Source organism: Macrotis lagotis, chromosome 2, assembly GCF_037893015.1.
Source record: "Macrotis lagotis isolate mMagLag1 chromosome 2, bilby.v1.9.chrom.fasta, whole genome shotgun sequence".
Taxonomy (NCBI): Eukaryota; Metazoa; Chordata; class Mammalia; order Peramelemorphia; family Peramelidae; genus Macrotis; species Macrotis lagotis.
In genome coordinates this window covers 163,534,232-163,550,461 of record NC_133659.1, presented here as the reverse complement: position 1 = coordinate 163,550,461, position 16,230 = coordinate 163,534,232, and the positions used below count along the sequence as shown (strand labels likewise).

The window sequence follows — 16,230 nt, the reverse complement described above, 5'->3', positions numbered from 1 at the left end:
AAACAGTAAAAGGTCAAGAACAGATCTCTAGGGCACTCTATAGGAGACCTTCTCTAACAAACTATAAATGGGACTACTCTTTCCACCCATTCAAAAAGTTTCAAATCCATCTCAGTAGGTCACATCTAGCCATCTTCCCCTCCCCAAAACATACTATATTTTAACAAATGCCTCTGACATACTAATTTATTAACCCAGTCAAAAGAAGATTAAGTTAGTTAAGCATGAATAATAGTCATCTAAAAAAAAAAAAATAAAACCACTTAAGTTCCTTGGAATCACTGCTTCCTTTTCTAGATGTTCACTAACCATTTGTTGCATAATCTATTTCAGAATATCCCCAGAAAACCAAGGTAATCAAAGGATAAGAACAGGGAGTTTTTCAATGAAGATATCTCAAATCTGTTATATTGGCTAAAATGATAGATATCCTTCAACTGGAGAATGGCTAAACAAGTTGTGGCCCATGATTGTGATGGAACAATGAGTTTGTTGATTTTAGGTAAACAGGGAAAGATTGCGCCATTCTTCAGTCCACAAGGCACTTTCCACATTTTCCACAATCTTTTATATTACCCTGATGGTGGCTCAGTCACCATATTCAAAATATAATCTGACTGAGCCAGATACAATTCCCTTATTTATCTTGAGCATTAACTTCCTAATAGTTTGCAGTATTGTTCCATTTTTCTCCTCATTTGTTTCTACTTTCTCAGATGGTCAGAGAGCTCTCTAATGTAGCCAATGTCACTTTCCTCTGATAACTCCTCTTCAATGGAGTTGTTTTCCTTTCCTCTTTAAATTTTCCCCATCACTGCTGGATTGGTTTCTATTGAATGTTAGTCCATGGAATCCTACAGATTTAGAACTTTCCTCTGAAACTTCTGAAAGAAGATCTCTTATGCTAAGGCCATGTTAGCTACTACACTGGTTTTCGTCCTTTTTCAAAAACTCTGGGAGGTAGAGATCCCTTGTATGTAAACAATCTTCCCTATAAAATCAGATTTAGGGAAGAACTTCACCTTGTGGGCTCCCGTATTTTAAGGTCTAAGTATCATAAAGCCTTCCGGCAGAGAGTGAATTTCAACAATCAAGTTATGTGGACAATGCAAGTTTCCAATGATTTCTACACTGGCCCTCTGCTAGGTTTGTGATGTCCCCAATTCATCTATTTCCTCATTCTGTTCAGGTGGTCTAGAGTCCACTCCAACGACAAATGCTGCTTCTGTTAATCTATATCTAAAAGCTTTCTACCATGCTTTCCCCCTGCTCTTCAGATTTCCTCCCACACATCTTCATATACAATGCTTTTCCATCTCACCTTTTAGCAACCTTTTTTTATAAGAATGCTCAGAACTACATCTGTTTCAGTGTTTAACCCCATCAAGTTTCAGTGCTAAGTCTACAAGGTAAGATTTTGGATCCTTGAGATAAGTACTATAGTTTCTCTTACATTTTGTCTAAACTTTAGCTATTTGAAGCTATAGTGCTTACTATTGTTTCCTTTCTTAGATTCTATAAACTTCCAAGTGTTTCAATTATTACTCTTCTTTCATTGCAGTCTGCCTATGGTATTCAGATTGGTGGATCTATATAAGCAGCTTTCTTTTTCCAGTCCTTTTAGTTTAAAGTTCTTCTAAACTTTTGATTTCTAAGACACCCAACAAATATATTCTTACAGGTCTGTTAGGTGCATCCTTCAGGAGGAATCAGTCATAACTTTATTTTAAAGGTGGGGTCCAGCAATCCCAATCTCATTTTCACATGCCATTTTTTTGCTAGTTGTTCACATCCTAAATTTGAGTTTTTTCTTCTGAATCCCTTGCCTTCAATAAGCAATAATATCTTTTCCCATTCAGTTCCCTGCCCATGACTTTACAATTTTTAGCAATACTTTTTAGGTCCTTTCTGGCTTTATCATTTGTGTTCCCAAGAATCATATAAAAGCACAGCAGTCATCTGTTTTGACAAGACTTCACTTCCCTAAGCCCTAGTGATCTCATTTATTAAACATTCTTCTCCCTTCAGTTAATTATCCAAATGTATTTACTGTGCCCCACAAGATGTTGTGAAGAAAGGACTAATAATGACGTGTTATTTCATTTGACCCTCACCACAATCATGTGGTGTATGATGGTGTTAATCACATTTTACTGATTAGGAAACTGAGGCAGGATTTGAACTGGGGTCTTTTTGACTCCATTCTCTTTATGCAACTCTCCCCACCCCCCCTCAACTCTTACACTGGAATTGAAATCAGCTCTATTAAGAAATGGCAAGGGGAAGCTAGGTGGCACAGAGGATAGAGCACCAGCCCTGGAGTCAAGAGGACCTGAGTTCAAATCCCACCTCAGACACTTAATTACTTAACCCCACTGTCTTAAATAAATAAAATTTAAAAAAAAGGAAATAGACAAAATGTAACAGAAAAATTTAAGTCATATCATAGGATATATTTTCTGACAGTATAGGTGGGTAAGACTAGATAGAATCTGGTTTTTGAGCAAAGCTTCAAAACTGTCTTCTCAAAGGATTTTTTTTAACTCTTAGGATAAAAGGAATAAAGTATGGAAACAGGAGCATATATGAGACAATCACGCTGGGCCTTCCAGCACAAATCATTTGCAAACACATCAAAGGAAAATTCCTAAGTATTATGTCCTACCCTTCCCACTTCCCCCAGCAGAAGTTGTGAAGCTAATAGACAGGAAATTTCTTTGGGGGGAGGGGGGATGATGGTGAAGGAGAGGGAGAAGTGAGGCAGACCTGTGCACACATGATGATGAGGTCAGTGTTGGTCCGAAGCCAATCCAGGAAGACTTTCACAGCAGGTAGAAGTCCTTCTGCCATCAAGATGTGAAGTTTCTCCTGGATGCTCCTTTCATTGTGACAGGAGCGTCCACTGGACACACTTTCCTCTGACTCAGACCCATCATCAGATGCTAGAATGGAGGAGGAAGGACAAAGAGATGAGATGAAAAGTTTGATGTCTGTTATCCTAAGCTTATCATCTAGTTCCCTTTAGGTTCATGCTAATGCATACAGCTGATTATTTGGGGTTCCCGCCCCCACATTATGGTGAGGTAGAAAAAACTCTACATTTGGGGTCAGTTGACCTGAGTTTGAATCTTGGTCTTGCCAATTACTGCTTTTGTGTGACCTTGGTTAACATCACTTAGTCTCAATTTTCGCATCAACAAAATGAAGGGATTAGATGAGAGGAGCTCTTTCTTTTTTCAATGTTTATTTTATTTTTTTCTATTACATGCAAACATAGTTTTCAACATCAGAGGATCTATTTCCAGTTCTAAATCTATGATCCTATACATAATCATTGAGCTAAAAGGAAGGACAGGCAGGACCCAGTTTTTCCTCAACATCCAAATAAGCTTCATTGTGTCCCACTATGTGTCAGTTTTTCTGGCTCCTCCAGAGGCCAAAGCTGAAGACCCACCTAACATATTTAAGATACAGATCACTAAGTCTAGGAGCAAGAATGATGGAGAAGTAAGAGAAAGAAAATATTGGGAGCTAGGAGTTGAAAGTATAAAATTAAGGAGGAGAAAAGAGGAGAGGAAGTAGTATTCCAGATCTCTGGCAGGTAGAATGAACAAATAGGTCCATTACTACAGAAGCAAAAAAGGAATCCAGATTACACTAAGGACTCCCTAAGATATAAGAATAGGGCAACCATCCAAAAGAGGATAGGACTTCCCACTGGAATAAGCCCCATTTAATATAGATATATTAAGCAGGGCTGGATAATCCCAAGAGATTAAAATACCTGGTTCAGGTTTGTCCAGGTCTCCATTGATGCAGGCCCTACTACCAGCAGTGGTCCGAGTTTCATTAGAAGGCTGGAGAAGGATGTTACTGAAGGTGGGGGCCAATCGGAAGCAGCGTTTGGTTTGGAACATCTGAGTGGACATGGCTTGTAGATTACTGGCAATACTGGCCTCATTTGGACCCAATGGGCCATTGGAGGGGTCAGAAGCTTCTGACCTGGATCGAGGTGGATCTGGGGCCATAGGCCTTGTTCCCTCTTCATCTTCCATGTCTTCCAGGTCTGAGCGTGACTCCTGGCTGTTCATCTCTGAGTCTGTCTCTGCATCAAAAGCTGTACCCCCACCCTCATCACTCTTATCTGACCCACTGTCTGAACCTTCACTGGCCCGGGCTGAGTCATGGCTTGAATCTGAGTCAAAGCCTTCACTCAGGTCACTGTCATCACCAGCCTTAGGTGGGTGGTGGCGTCGCCGACGAAGGCAAGACAGGCGGGAGAACTTACGACTCTTCTTGGCCTCACTCACTCTCGGTGCTGGAGGAGGAGGCTCTGGCTCTGGTTCGACCTCCTTCTCCAGTGGTTCTTTGGGCTCAGGCTCATCTGTGGGAAGAAGTGATGTTTGCAAGTCTGAGAGGAGCTCAGCAGCAGGATAGAGCTTAGCTTTCTCTCTCAATTCAGTAGCATCTTCTCCTCAGCTCTCCACCTCTAAATACTCAGAATTAAGAGTTTCATTTAGAAGGGATGCCAGAGAAATGCCATCTAGTACAAACCATAATTGAATTCCACAGACAGATACAGAAGGATACCAGAATCTAGCTATATCTTCTTTCCCCACCTTTTACATAATACCCCCTCCTAAATGACTTCCTGATGACTTTCCTAAATCCCTCCCACTATTCCCACACCTGTCCCATCACTCTGGAATGCTGGTACAGGATTCTCTCCCTCTTCCAGCTCTGCCTGTAGCCGGATATTGACGTGGTTGATAAGATGAGAGAAGAAAGCTAGGGTGAAGGCAATGGCAGCACTGTATTGCTTTGATCCTAAAATTAGAGAGAGGGAAAAGTTATTAGGAATTATGATATGAGAGCATCCCTTGGGAGATAAGGATCCTTTATTTTTCCAATTCCCATACATATAGAAGCTCAAAGGAAGCTTCATCCAATTCTCTCAAGTTCCTACACTACTTTACAAATTCTATATGCTAAGGACCCCTCCACCATAGGACCTCAAAACAACCTTATACTTTTTGTTCCATTTATGGTTTCTATTAACTTTAGGTGGCCACTGAAATACTCTCCTGCTCTAAAGTCTGTGTGGACACAGGCTATTCCTGGCAACCCAGGTCTCTTCAACTTTTCACTCTACCCAATCCTGTCTCATTTCCCAAACCCTGTCCTACACTACAAGAAAGGCTTCCTAGCCTGATTAAGTCCTATTAGTGAGAGTGGAGAAAATTCTGGCTGGCTGGAACCTAAGCCCTTATTTGTGGGTCTTGGGACATACTGTCTTCTACTCTTTTCTACCTGGAATCTACCTGAGAGTAAGATTTCCCCCTCCTCCCTTAGCTTCCACCAAAATACTGTAAGAAAAATAGAAATGGAGCTACAGAGGGGTTGCAATCATGGAACTTACTATGCATCTATGTGAGGACAAGTTGCTTCAGAGAGAGCTCTATGGAGCCTGGAATGAACTAGGGCCTGAAGGTGGTAATAAAGGCTGATAAGATGGTTACCTGCTCTCTTCAAGCTGTGAACACTCATGAGGCAAATGATGACCATCCGGAAGATGAGAAGGTCAGGAAGAAAAGAATAACCATTCTCATACTCTTCCTCATCCTCACTAGCCAGACTGAGGTTAGGTGAAGAAGGTAGGTAGAAGAGGCAAAGGTTGAAGTCCTCCAGGACTGATTGGCAGAGTGATGTCAGCTCCAAGTCCAGGGTACTAGACGCCAGCAAACAAAGTGATGACAAGTGACAGAGATGACACAGAAAGGAAAAGAGCTTTGTGAACTGGATCCAAAAAAGAAGGTTGAGAGATAATGGCACTATACACCTTAAAGGATTTGAAACAGGACTGTCTCATGTCTCATAACTCTACCCTCATGTAAATGGATGGAAAGCTACTTCCCAGAGACTGATCTATCCAAGTAGGAAAGGAATGGGCTCTACTGTACTTCCCCTAAGAATGAAAGTTAGACACCAAGAAAGAATCTCCTGCCTATGGCTAAATGTTATTAAAGTGAAACAAAATAGATTTCCCACAATAAGGTAGAATTTGGCAAGAGTATCTTATCCCTTCTAACTCTTTTCAGTCAGGGAGCAATCCTGGGAAAGGGAAATGCAGCTCCTTCCTTAATTTCAGAACTAATAGAACCTTGTACATACCTGCTCTTGGGCTGCAGAAGACTCTGCAGATACATGAAGCTCACCAACAATCTCTTGATGTCCTTACATCTGAATTGAGAAGAAAAGTACAGTGGTTGCTGAGGGCTCTGGAGAAGTATCTATAGTCTCAACTGCATAGAATCTCTCATTTCACTCACCGCTTTTTGCTAGGAGACAGTTTTCTCATCTCACATTTCTTCAGCTGGTGGTACATTTTGGCTGCTTTGTCATATAGCCGTTTGAGGTTCCCATAAGCCCCCTCAAAGGACACTTCTGATTGGATACTGAGAGAGAGGAAGAAAGGCATTGTGTCTATAACTTGAAGCCAGAGGAGAAAATGAAGTACAGGACAGCTGCTTAAGATTATGGGAAAAGATACTATATCATATGGGAAAAGGATCACCAATAACCACAAATGGCACTCATCTTGCCCTGCCATGTCCAGCCAACTCTAGATCTAGAGACAAGTGTCACAAGGAAAAAAAAAAATCTAAACCAAAAAATATACCTCCATCAAAATGACTTCCTAGGTAAATCTGACAAGAGTAGATGACTTACCTTCTTCATACTTTCCCTGCTTAAAAATGGCAAGACCAAAGTTATTCTTCTCTTATCTATGAATTTACTCATTCCCATTCCTAAAATTCTGAACCTATTTATACAATAGTTAAGTATTTTTTTCATGTCTTGGTTTAATGCTGTTATTTTTATTTGGCTCTACATCTTACAGATTTGCCCTTGCATCTTAGAAAGTAAACTTCCACAAATTGCTTTCTGTGTGTATGTGTGTGTGGGGGAAGTAAGATTGGGGGAAAACTTGTAAAATCTCAAAATAAACAAAATCTTAAATTTAAAAAAACAAGAAGAAATTAAGAAATTTTAATAAAAGAAAGTAAACTTCCAGAAAGCAGAAACTCCATTTAGATACAGATCATAAACTGTCATATGGCAATGTAGTTCACGTGCACACTCACATACTCATGCATGCACATACTCCACGCAGCACGTGTGCACACGTGCGCGCACACACACACACACACACACACACACACACACACACACTCGCCCCCACCCCCCTGCAGCAGGAGGCTACTCACCACCTCAGGTAGCAGTACATGGCTTCTACATTATAATACTTGCTGCCTGCCAGGGTACCCAGTTGATTGAAGGGCATACCTAGTGAGAAAGAAATCAGATAAGCTGAAGTCAGAATGCCTTGACCAAGAAATGTTAGACCAATCCAAGCAACTTCCAAGAAGGAAGAGAGTGGGTATGTTCTTCCCACTCAAAATTCAAGATGAGGTAGAAGATGGAAGAAAAGACAATCAAATGCCAAGGGGAAATTATAAAGTTAATGGTAATTAGAAGTTAAAACTTGTTTTATCTCTTTCATTCCTGTCCAGCTTCAATTTCCCTGCTCTTAGTGACAGCCCTAGGGAAACAGAGTTTCTCACTTTATAAACTATGATCAAAGGCATTCTGTTCTGCTTCCTCCCTGATACATGGGAATCAACAGCTGCATAGGGACATCTCCTATATCTCTTTTACTATCCCAGCCTACTTTTTCTTGTCTAGGCCATCTTTCCTGTTAATTTCCATTTCTTCCATTAGAAGGGCTTTGTCCCTTCTCATTCAGTGGCAACAAGTCAAGTATATATCTTTTTTCCAGAGAATCTTCCTTCAGAGTTACCATAGTGGATGCCCTGGTTCCTCCTACTGCTTCAATCCCCTTTAACATAAGGAAGGAGGAGAAAAGAAATTCACACAGGGCAAAATAAACATCAAGAAGAAAACTTTGTCAATAGAAGCTGAAGTTGTAAAGTTATAGAGATCAAAGGTGAGAAGAAAAGAAAGTCTGAACGGCTTTCAAATCTATTTTCAACCTCTTCCTTTATGGAGCTCAATTTGAAAACTGTATACAGATTCTGAAATTTTCTCACAAGCAAGATGATGATCAGGAGAACTAATGGGATGACACTTACCTATCTGGGGAGCCACTGACAAGGCTTGGTAATAGAATCTCTCAGCCAGATGCTCTGTGTCCACACCAGCTAATTCATTCTGATATCGGGCTGGGGACAAATGGTGAAAAAGCTTAGAGTTAGCATTGGCTCCTCGCTTGCCTTCATCTCAGAACCCATTCAGGGGAGGTGCAATAAAAGATAAAGAAACTGCAGCTGAGGGGCTAGGTAGTGCAGTGGATAGAGCACCAGCCTTGGAGACAAGAAAACCTGAGTTCAAATCTGGCCTCAGACACTTAATACTTACTTAGCTGTGTGATCTTAGGCAAGGCCACTGCTCAGCCTTACAAAAAAAAACACCCCCCCCCCAATAAAAAGAACCTGAGTTGAAATGCAGGCAATACCTTGGGTCCCTGCAATAGTCACAATACTCTGACTATGGATAAGTTGCTCAGTATTCCCTCCACCTGTTAGGATATCCCCCAAAATAAGTGAGTGTAAGCGTGTGAGTATGTGAGAGGGGGAGAGGAGGAAGAGAGAGGAGAAAAAAAGGGAGAGAGAATATGTTTGAGAGTGGGAAGTGATGAGCTCAAACTATAGCAGGATAATCCAAGTCAATGAAAAACCCCTCCAAATTTCTACTTGGTTTTGGAATATATCATATAGCTGGGAGTTAGGGGGGATGGGGAGGATGAGAGAGAAAAGGCAGCACATTTATCTTCCTAAATATGCTTTGCCTAGGTTCATATTATATGCTTTATATTCCCTAAGCACACACAACATTGGGATGGGGAGGTATTGTACCAAGGATCAAATATTTGTAGTAGATAATCCATAAAGTAGAAAACAGTCTTGGCTACATAATAAATTAATGTCTGGCCTGGAAAACAGACAGGGAAGTAGACACTCTTGAGAGTTAGAAAGCTCTTATTGAAATCTGTCATTTCTTTTTCTGATATGGAGCTAGTATATCTGAGGTTCCATGAAGGAATAGAGTGGGTATGTTCTTCTCATTCAATAACTCAAAGAGACAAGAAACTGGTGAAGTGATAGATATAAAAATGAAACTTTCTCTAACCTACCATGAAAAAACTCTTAACATCCTGAGAGTTTGAATCTAATTTCTTTCACTGACTTTCTCTGCATTATTGAAAGGTAGTGGAAAAATGAGATTAGCACATGGAGGCAGAAGTAGAATCAGAGGTTTAACTCTTAGATCACACAATACACCAGGCAGGGAGGCTAAAACTTAAGCAGCTTAGCTCTTTTATTCCAGGGCCTGACTGTTCCCAGTATCCAAAAAGGGAAGATGTAAGGAACAAAAAAATAAAGATGCAGATTCTTACACAAATCTCCCAGATACACCAGACATCGGTGGCAAGCCATCTGAGCCCAGTCCATCTCTTTCCCTGAGGCAGATACTGGCTTCTTACAACCTGAGGGGAAAAAATCTTTTGAGTCTATTCTCTCAACATTTCTTCCTGTCTTCACCATGCTCTTTCCTAGGCTGGGGTCTAGGGGTAAGAGTAGGGTAGGGGGAGGAGGAAAAGACCTAGAAGGGGGAGGCAGTACTTGTCATTGGGAACTCTTCTGGCTGATGAGTAGGAAAGGTCATACCCATCAGATAGTGACAGAGACAAGTATAGAAAATTCTACCAGTACTTTGGGCAACAGTATTAGGAGACTAAGATGGAACTAGGGAGAGCAAACCTAGAGATCTCATTCTAAAAAAGTTTCTTGGAAAAGAGGCTGAAATATAGTTGGGATGGATGGAGCAGGAAGATGTGGGCAAGTACTAAGGTATGTAAAGGTTTAGAAGTGGAACAACTATGGAAATAAGTTGAAGACAATTGTACACATAAAATTTGTACACATACTGTTTGTTGCAATGGGGAAGGGAATGGGAAGGGAAGGTGGTAGAAAAATTCATAATTCAATAGCTTGCAAAAGGATGTATGATGAAAACTATCTTTGCATGAAATTGGGAAAAATATTTGGAGAAAAATATTTGGAGTCATTAAAAAAGTTAAATATAAATACAAATAAATAAGAAGTAGAAGGAGAGAAAAAAAGGAGGTTTGTTAAGTTGAACCAGAAAGACTAAAAATGAGTTAATATTTATTTCAAAAGTGGGAGGAGAGGACCTAAGGATGAGAGAGGGAGAACCCTAATGAAAGAAGGCCCAGAAATCTAAACTAAAGACTTGATACTGAAGAGAAGATACACATGAAACTACTACAGGTTTTGGAGCCAGACAAACCAAGTATCTCATGCTAGAGGAAGATGATCTTGTTTAATAGATAATAGATAATTGTGGTTAGGGAAGAGACCACTGACAGGTTTCAGTGACCAGGTGATGATGATAGCATAATCAACTACTTATTCCTTCAGTTTTGAGAATTCTCAAATCCTTCCATTTTATCTTAAGTTGAACAAATCAATATCAGAAAATTAATTTTTTGAAGATTAAGTTGGAGAATTAGCTTTTTTCTTTAATCTTTGTTTACAGAAGACTTGCTCAATAGGAAAGAGGAAGGTGTATAATCAGAAATGAATTTCATAAGAGTAAAAGATATCAATAAGTCTTCTTTAGTGACTTCTTTCCTAGAGAATCAGTTTATTAAATGTTCACAAGCTGATGAGTTATCTATCTGAACTGTCAATGGTTTTTTTTTTTTAACTGAGCAAAGGTAGGCAAGATGAACAGGGAAAAGAAAGCCTAGCTTTGGAAAGCAAACAGCCAATCATTAAAAGGGTGAGGGTTACATTAGCCAGCATACCTATTGAAAAAGGAGTGATTTGTGCTACTTTGGAAAATGTCTATTTGTAATTTTCAACAGTTTTCTTAAATGAAACACTGAAAGATAATTCCCAAAGCCAAAAGGGAAAAAAAAAGGTTCTGGTAAAAAAAAAAAAAAAAAGGATTAATACAATTACACCCAGAGCTACCCAAAATCATCTCTTTATTCCCCTTTTCTAAGTCAGATTGCCACCATCCATTCCAAACTAATGGGGAGTTTCCATTCTTAAGATTTTCACATCCATTACTATTTTTGTTTTGTTTTGTTTGGTACCTTAGAATCTTGCCATTTTTAAAAACCAGAAGAACTTCATCCTCAAGTTTTGATACAGTTTCTGTAAAGGGTATATGACATGCTCTCCTAGCCCACATTCCACCTCCCACTAAAAGAGAAGTCCTTGAGACTCACTAACCTATTAGAGGGTCGGTGACATGAGTCCAGTCAATGCAGCATTGCAGTTCAAGCTGGTAGTGGGACTGGATGTAGAGGAGGAGATGCTGGTAGAAGCCAATACCAGCAACCAAGTGTGTCCTGTAGGCACATTCCAAGGTGCTCCGGCTGTGGATGTGCTGGGGGGCAGGTGGATCAGGGAAGGGGAGGGGCCGGCTAAGCAAAGGGCTCAGGGCACCGCCCCCCACCACCCTGGCCTCTTACAAAGGGGGAATATGCCTACAGTTTTAAAGCCCAGGATGAAGTATATACCCTCACCACAACTAGAACATATTCCTATGCCCTCCATCTCAGTTCTGTTCTCTAGAACTGGTTACCTTCCTCCCCTAACTCTCCAAATCCAGAATGATACTACTTCCTCTTGATCCCCAACTGTTTACCACAGGCTCCTTCCCTACCCTCCATTTCTTCTACCCCACCCTCTTTTGCCCTCAACTGGCTCTCCCCCCTTCCTAGAAGCTGCTCCTCATTGTCTTTCCTCCCCTAGCTCTACCTCTCTTCTTACCTTTTTGTTGGTCTTGATATGCTGGATAACCTCGTAGTACACCTTCCTCCACAGTAGCTCCTCTGCTTTCCTCCCATAATCCACTGGATGTAGGAACATAAGCTTGACACAGAGTTCACGAAGCCTAGGAGGAGAGAGGGTGGGGGAAAAGAAAGCTTTCTGGGGTTATCTGAAGAGATGAACTGGTTACAAGGAGTATTTGAAAATACACCTACTACAAAGATGACTACTCTCACTTAAGAGACAGTCTAAAATGATACTGAGTATCACTATTTCAAAAAAAAGATGTCCCAAAAGATATGTAAGAACTTGAATAAACTACACCTGTCCTTCCTAGCATCCTGTTCTCTTTTCCTCTGATTTCTCTTTTTTTTTCCCCTCCTTCTCTCCAGGGTAAAATATAGACATGATTCAAATGTGGTTCCTATCTCCAATCTTTGGGATATGGAAACTGAAGATGAAGTTAAGAAAGGAGGACAAACTCTGGGAAATGTTTCCTCTTTCCTCCTTTCAGAAAAATCAAAGATCTTAGGTAACAAGATGAAAGTCTTTCCTATTTCCTATCAGGCTGTCAGGCTACTTCTGAATCTGATGTGGTTTACTAAGGATAGCAGGGCAAGGGAGGGGGGAATAGAAGGGAAGGAGAATTGGTAATTTAGAAGTTTCCCCAGCTTACTTGTTCCTTAGGCTAATGTTCTCTGGTTTGAACACTTCTTGGTAAGCAGTTTTGTTGCAAAGGATGAGGTCAAGTCGATGCACAGCCTCCACCACTGCCCTGAAGAGAAATCCAAGATAGGCAAACCTTGAGTCATGAGTTTGGTGTGGCATGGATAAAAGAACTAGGATTAGAAGCACCAGCCCTGAAGTCAGGAGTACCTGGGTTCAAATCCGGTCTCAGATACTTAATAATTACCTAGCTGTGTGGCCTTGGGCAAGCCACTTAACCCCATTTGCCTTGCAAAAAAAAAAAACAAACCTAAAAAAAGAACTAGGATTAGGAAAATAGTCAAGGAATCCATAGAACCTAAACTTTGCAAACTGATCATCTCTTAGACACAAAGAAAAGCCATTCTTAGTGTCCTATTTTGCTTTAGATTAGGCAACTCTAGGAGTGGTGAAGAGAAAGGACCCAGGAGTGACATTACATTAACAAGCAGAGCAGCTCTCACCTCAACTACTTTGTCTGGATTGGGAAGGGATTATGGTGATGTCTTTTCTGTTCCCCCATCTCCTTCAGAGGGCAAAGACCACCCTACCAAGACATAAGCAGACCAAGTTCTACTACCCTGCCTGGAGTGGGGCAGGCACTTCTACCTTAATGTTAGTGGTCTGGCACCTAGGTAGCTATTCTGGTGCCAGCAGGGTAGCTGCCAGTATCTGGCTAAATGGTTATCAAGGTCTTTTAGCAGGCAATCAAGGAAAAGGACAGGTGGACTTCTGGCAGCAGGATTAGGCACCTCATCCTGCACCAGTAATTTGTCTCTAGAGGGTCCCAGCTACTATTTAGTAAGCATATGTTTTATTCTAACCTACTACCCCCTCTTGAGTTTTCATGACATGCTCTTGTTTGGCTTTAGTAGCTATATGACCACTATATGACCCACTATGTTATACTCACACACACTGAATGTTCCCCAAGGCTCTTTTCCTTTTTCTCTTTCTTTCTATATTCTCTCTTTCGCTTGGTGATCTCATGAACTCCAATGGAGGCTCAATTATCATTTCTATGCAGATGACTCTCAGACTTATATATTCAGACCCAGTCTCTCTCTCCTGAGTCCAGTTCTGTATCACTGACCCTTGAACCTTTCAAAATAGTTGTTCCATTTCATAGAATCTCAAACTCAATACATCCCAAACCAAACCCACTGTTGTTTCTCCCCAAACAAGAGCTTTTTAAACTTCTCTATTATTGTTGGGGTTGACATCATCATTTCAGTCACCTATGTTTGCAAGATTAATGTCATTCTCAACTCATGTTCTACAGATAATTTATTACTTGTCAAATGTGATTTCTATTGCCACACTATGTACTGGATATGTCCTCTCCACTCACACAGCCACTACTGAAGTTTAGACCCTCAAAAACTGTTGCCTGGATTACTGCAATGATTTCTCTCCCCTTAGTCTAATCCATTTTCCACAAAGCTGCCAAAGTGATTTTCCTAAGATGAAAATCTGACCAATCACCCCACTATTCCTAAACTTTGACTCCTTATTGCCTCTAGAACAAAATATCAAGTCCTTTTAGGCATTTAAAAACTCTGTTTAGGCATTTAAAAACTCCCATTCTCATCTTTTCAGTCTTTTTACACATTACCCTCTTCCCAGATTCTATGACCTAAACAGATCGGCCTATTTGCTGTTCCTGAGGCAAGCCATAAATCCCTGTGTCTGACTTTACACTGGCTGTTCCCTCCGTTTAGGATGCTCTCCTTTCTCACTTCTGACTCTTGGAATTAAGCCTTCCATCAAGACTCGATCAAACCTTTTGTAGAAAGCCTTTCCTGGTTCCTCCCAGATGCTGGTACCTTTCTTTTATCTTCTATGTATCTATTTATGTAATTCCCTCATTAGAATGTAATCTCCCTGAAAGCAGTTTAATTGACAGGCACAAAGAAGGCACTTTAAAATGCCTGTAGATGAACAACTAAGGGAAAGGTGTTAGGGAGGAGTAGGTGTGTTTGTGTATGTGTGTGTATCCCTTATTGTGCTACCTCTATAACTTCAAACATCCCTTTTTATTAGGGTAACTCATTACCTCTAAAGCAATTAAGGTCAGAGATACATGTCCAATACTTCTACATGGAATTCCTTCTCTGCATACAGAATTCAAAAAGAATCTTACCCCCCCCCTTTGCCAACTGCCTTTGCTACATATCAATAATCATGACACATAATTGGCTATCCCAAATTTCAGATCAGGACAGAACTCCAACACCTGCACATGCATGCACCAACACTCCAGTTTAAGTATTTCAAAGTGTTGGTTTTTAGAAGGGGAATGGATTTCTGAGATGATTCAGAAGAGGGTCAGAACTACCAGGTGCAGAAGATTAGAGAGAGATCTCGCCCAGTGCCGGCCCACGCTTCATGTGACAGACAGCACTGACACACGTGCCACCCCCAGCCTGCTTTTCACCCACCCAGGGACTGTTAAGGGGCAGCTCAAGGTGGGAGCCTTCAGGCTGCTGGATTTGATCACTGGACTATTTTTGGAGCAGCTTGTAGCTTCCCATGCTCTCTGGCTGGCACAGCCGAAACAGGCACAATGCCCACTTGCTGAAGAAGATACATTAAGCCCTGCCGCTTTCCCTACTGGGATGCTGCTTGAGGATATGAGGAGTTAGTTGCCTTCTATACTGGGTCCCAAATGCAAAGGACAGCCCCAGGTCAGAGATGGAAAGCTTAAATGCAGCATCACCACAGAGGGGGACCCAATTCTGGGATGAAAGGAGTTCTCCCCTCCCCATCTCCCCCAATACCCTCCCTAAGTGGGGAGGCCATCCTGCTCCTTTCCTGCCAAAGGCCCAAAGTCACTTTGTAAACCAGGGACTAAGCATAAAGCATGTGGAATCCGCCACACACAAGGCTGAGAGAAAACGAAAGGCCCGGGCGCCTCCGGGCGCCCCTGCGGGGCATCCACCAACCACTTTTTTTTTTTTAGATTTTGCCAGGCAGTGGGGCTAAGTGGCTTGGCCAAGGCCACACAGCTAGGTCATTATTAAGGGTCTGCGGCGGATCTGAACCCAGGGCTCTGTCCGGCGCGTCTCGGTTCCCCCCAGCCCCTTGCTTGCCCCATGCCCGGGGCCTCGCTGTGCCCACCCCTCCCCAAGGCCCGGTCTCCTCTCGCAGCCCGGGGGTCGGGGCTGGCTCCACGTGTCCACCCGCCTGGCCTCCCAGACCCCAGGCCGGAGCCCCGCCGCCCCGCCCCCCCGCCGGAAGGCCCCGCCCCTCCGAGGAGGCCCCGCCCCGGCCGCCGCCGCCCCCCACCTCCCCACCTCACACTCTTCCTCCCCCACCCCCCGCCTCGCCGCCGGGTCCTCTCCCGCCCAGGTCCCTCTCACCGGTAAAGCCGCTTAGTATGCAGGACCTTGGCCTCGGGCTCGCTGCTCTCCGCTGCCGGGGGGCCCTGGCTCATGGTGCCCGGGGCCCGGGGGCGGCTCCCGGTTACAAGCCCCCGCCACCCGCCGCCGCCTTCGCCGTCTCCGACCGTAGCCGCCGCCGCCACCGCCGCCGGCCCTGCTCGGCCGCCATCGCTGTGAGGCGGCTGCCCGCGATGGCTCCTCCTCCGGCCGCCGAGTCTCGCGAGAACAGCGCCACCACGCCAGGCGCTTCACTT

At 42.5% G+C, this 16,230-nt stretch overlaps 1 protein-coding gene across 2 annotated transcripts in view; it reads right to left on the bottom strand.

Annotated features, from left to right (window-relative positions):
* The window catches only part of SMG5 (SMG5 nonsense mediated mRNA decay factor), a 30,281-nt gene extending 14,078 nt beyond the window's left edge, over nucleotides 1–16,203 (bottom strand). Inside the window, exons 1-13 of one of the 2 annotated variants that reach the window (XM_074223231.1) lie at nucleotides 15,956–16,203; nucleotides 12,565–12,663; nucleotides 11,889–12,012; nucleotides 11,346–11,502; nucleotides 9,479–9,568; nucleotides 8,154–8,243; nucleotides 7,269–7,347; nucleotides 6,330–6,455; nucleotides 6,172–6,240; nucleotides 5,520–5,728; nucleotides 4,690–4,827; nucleotides 3,785–4,384; nucleotides 2,767–2,942 (exon numbers count right to left, since the gene is read on the bottom strand). In XM_074223231.1, coding sequence (XP_074079332.1) covers nucleotides 2,767–2,942; nucleotides 3,785–4,384; nucleotides 4,690–4,827; nucleotides 5,520–5,728; nucleotides 6,172–6,240; nucleotides 6,330–6,455; nucleotides 7,269–7,347; nucleotides 8,154–8,243; nucleotides 9,479–9,568; nucleotides 11,346–11,502; nucleotides 11,889–12,012; nucleotides 12,565–12,663; nucleotides 15,956–16,029 — 2,031 coding nt within the window. In that variant the 5' untranslated portion in view covers nucleotides 16,030–16,203. Of the gene's footprint in view, nucleotides 1–2,766; nucleotides 2,943–3,784; nucleotides 4,385–4,689; nucleotides 4,828–5,519; nucleotides 5,729–6,171; nucleotides 6,241–6,329; nucleotides 6,456–7,268; nucleotides 7,348–8,153; nucleotides 8,244–9,478; nucleotides 9,569–11,345; nucleotides 11,503–11,888; nucleotides 12,013–12,564; nucleotides 12,664–15,955 lie in introns of those variants that run through there. The other variant, XM_074223230.1, reaches the window with a different exon arrangement.
* Nucleotides 16,204–16,230: the final 27 nt, after the last annotated feature.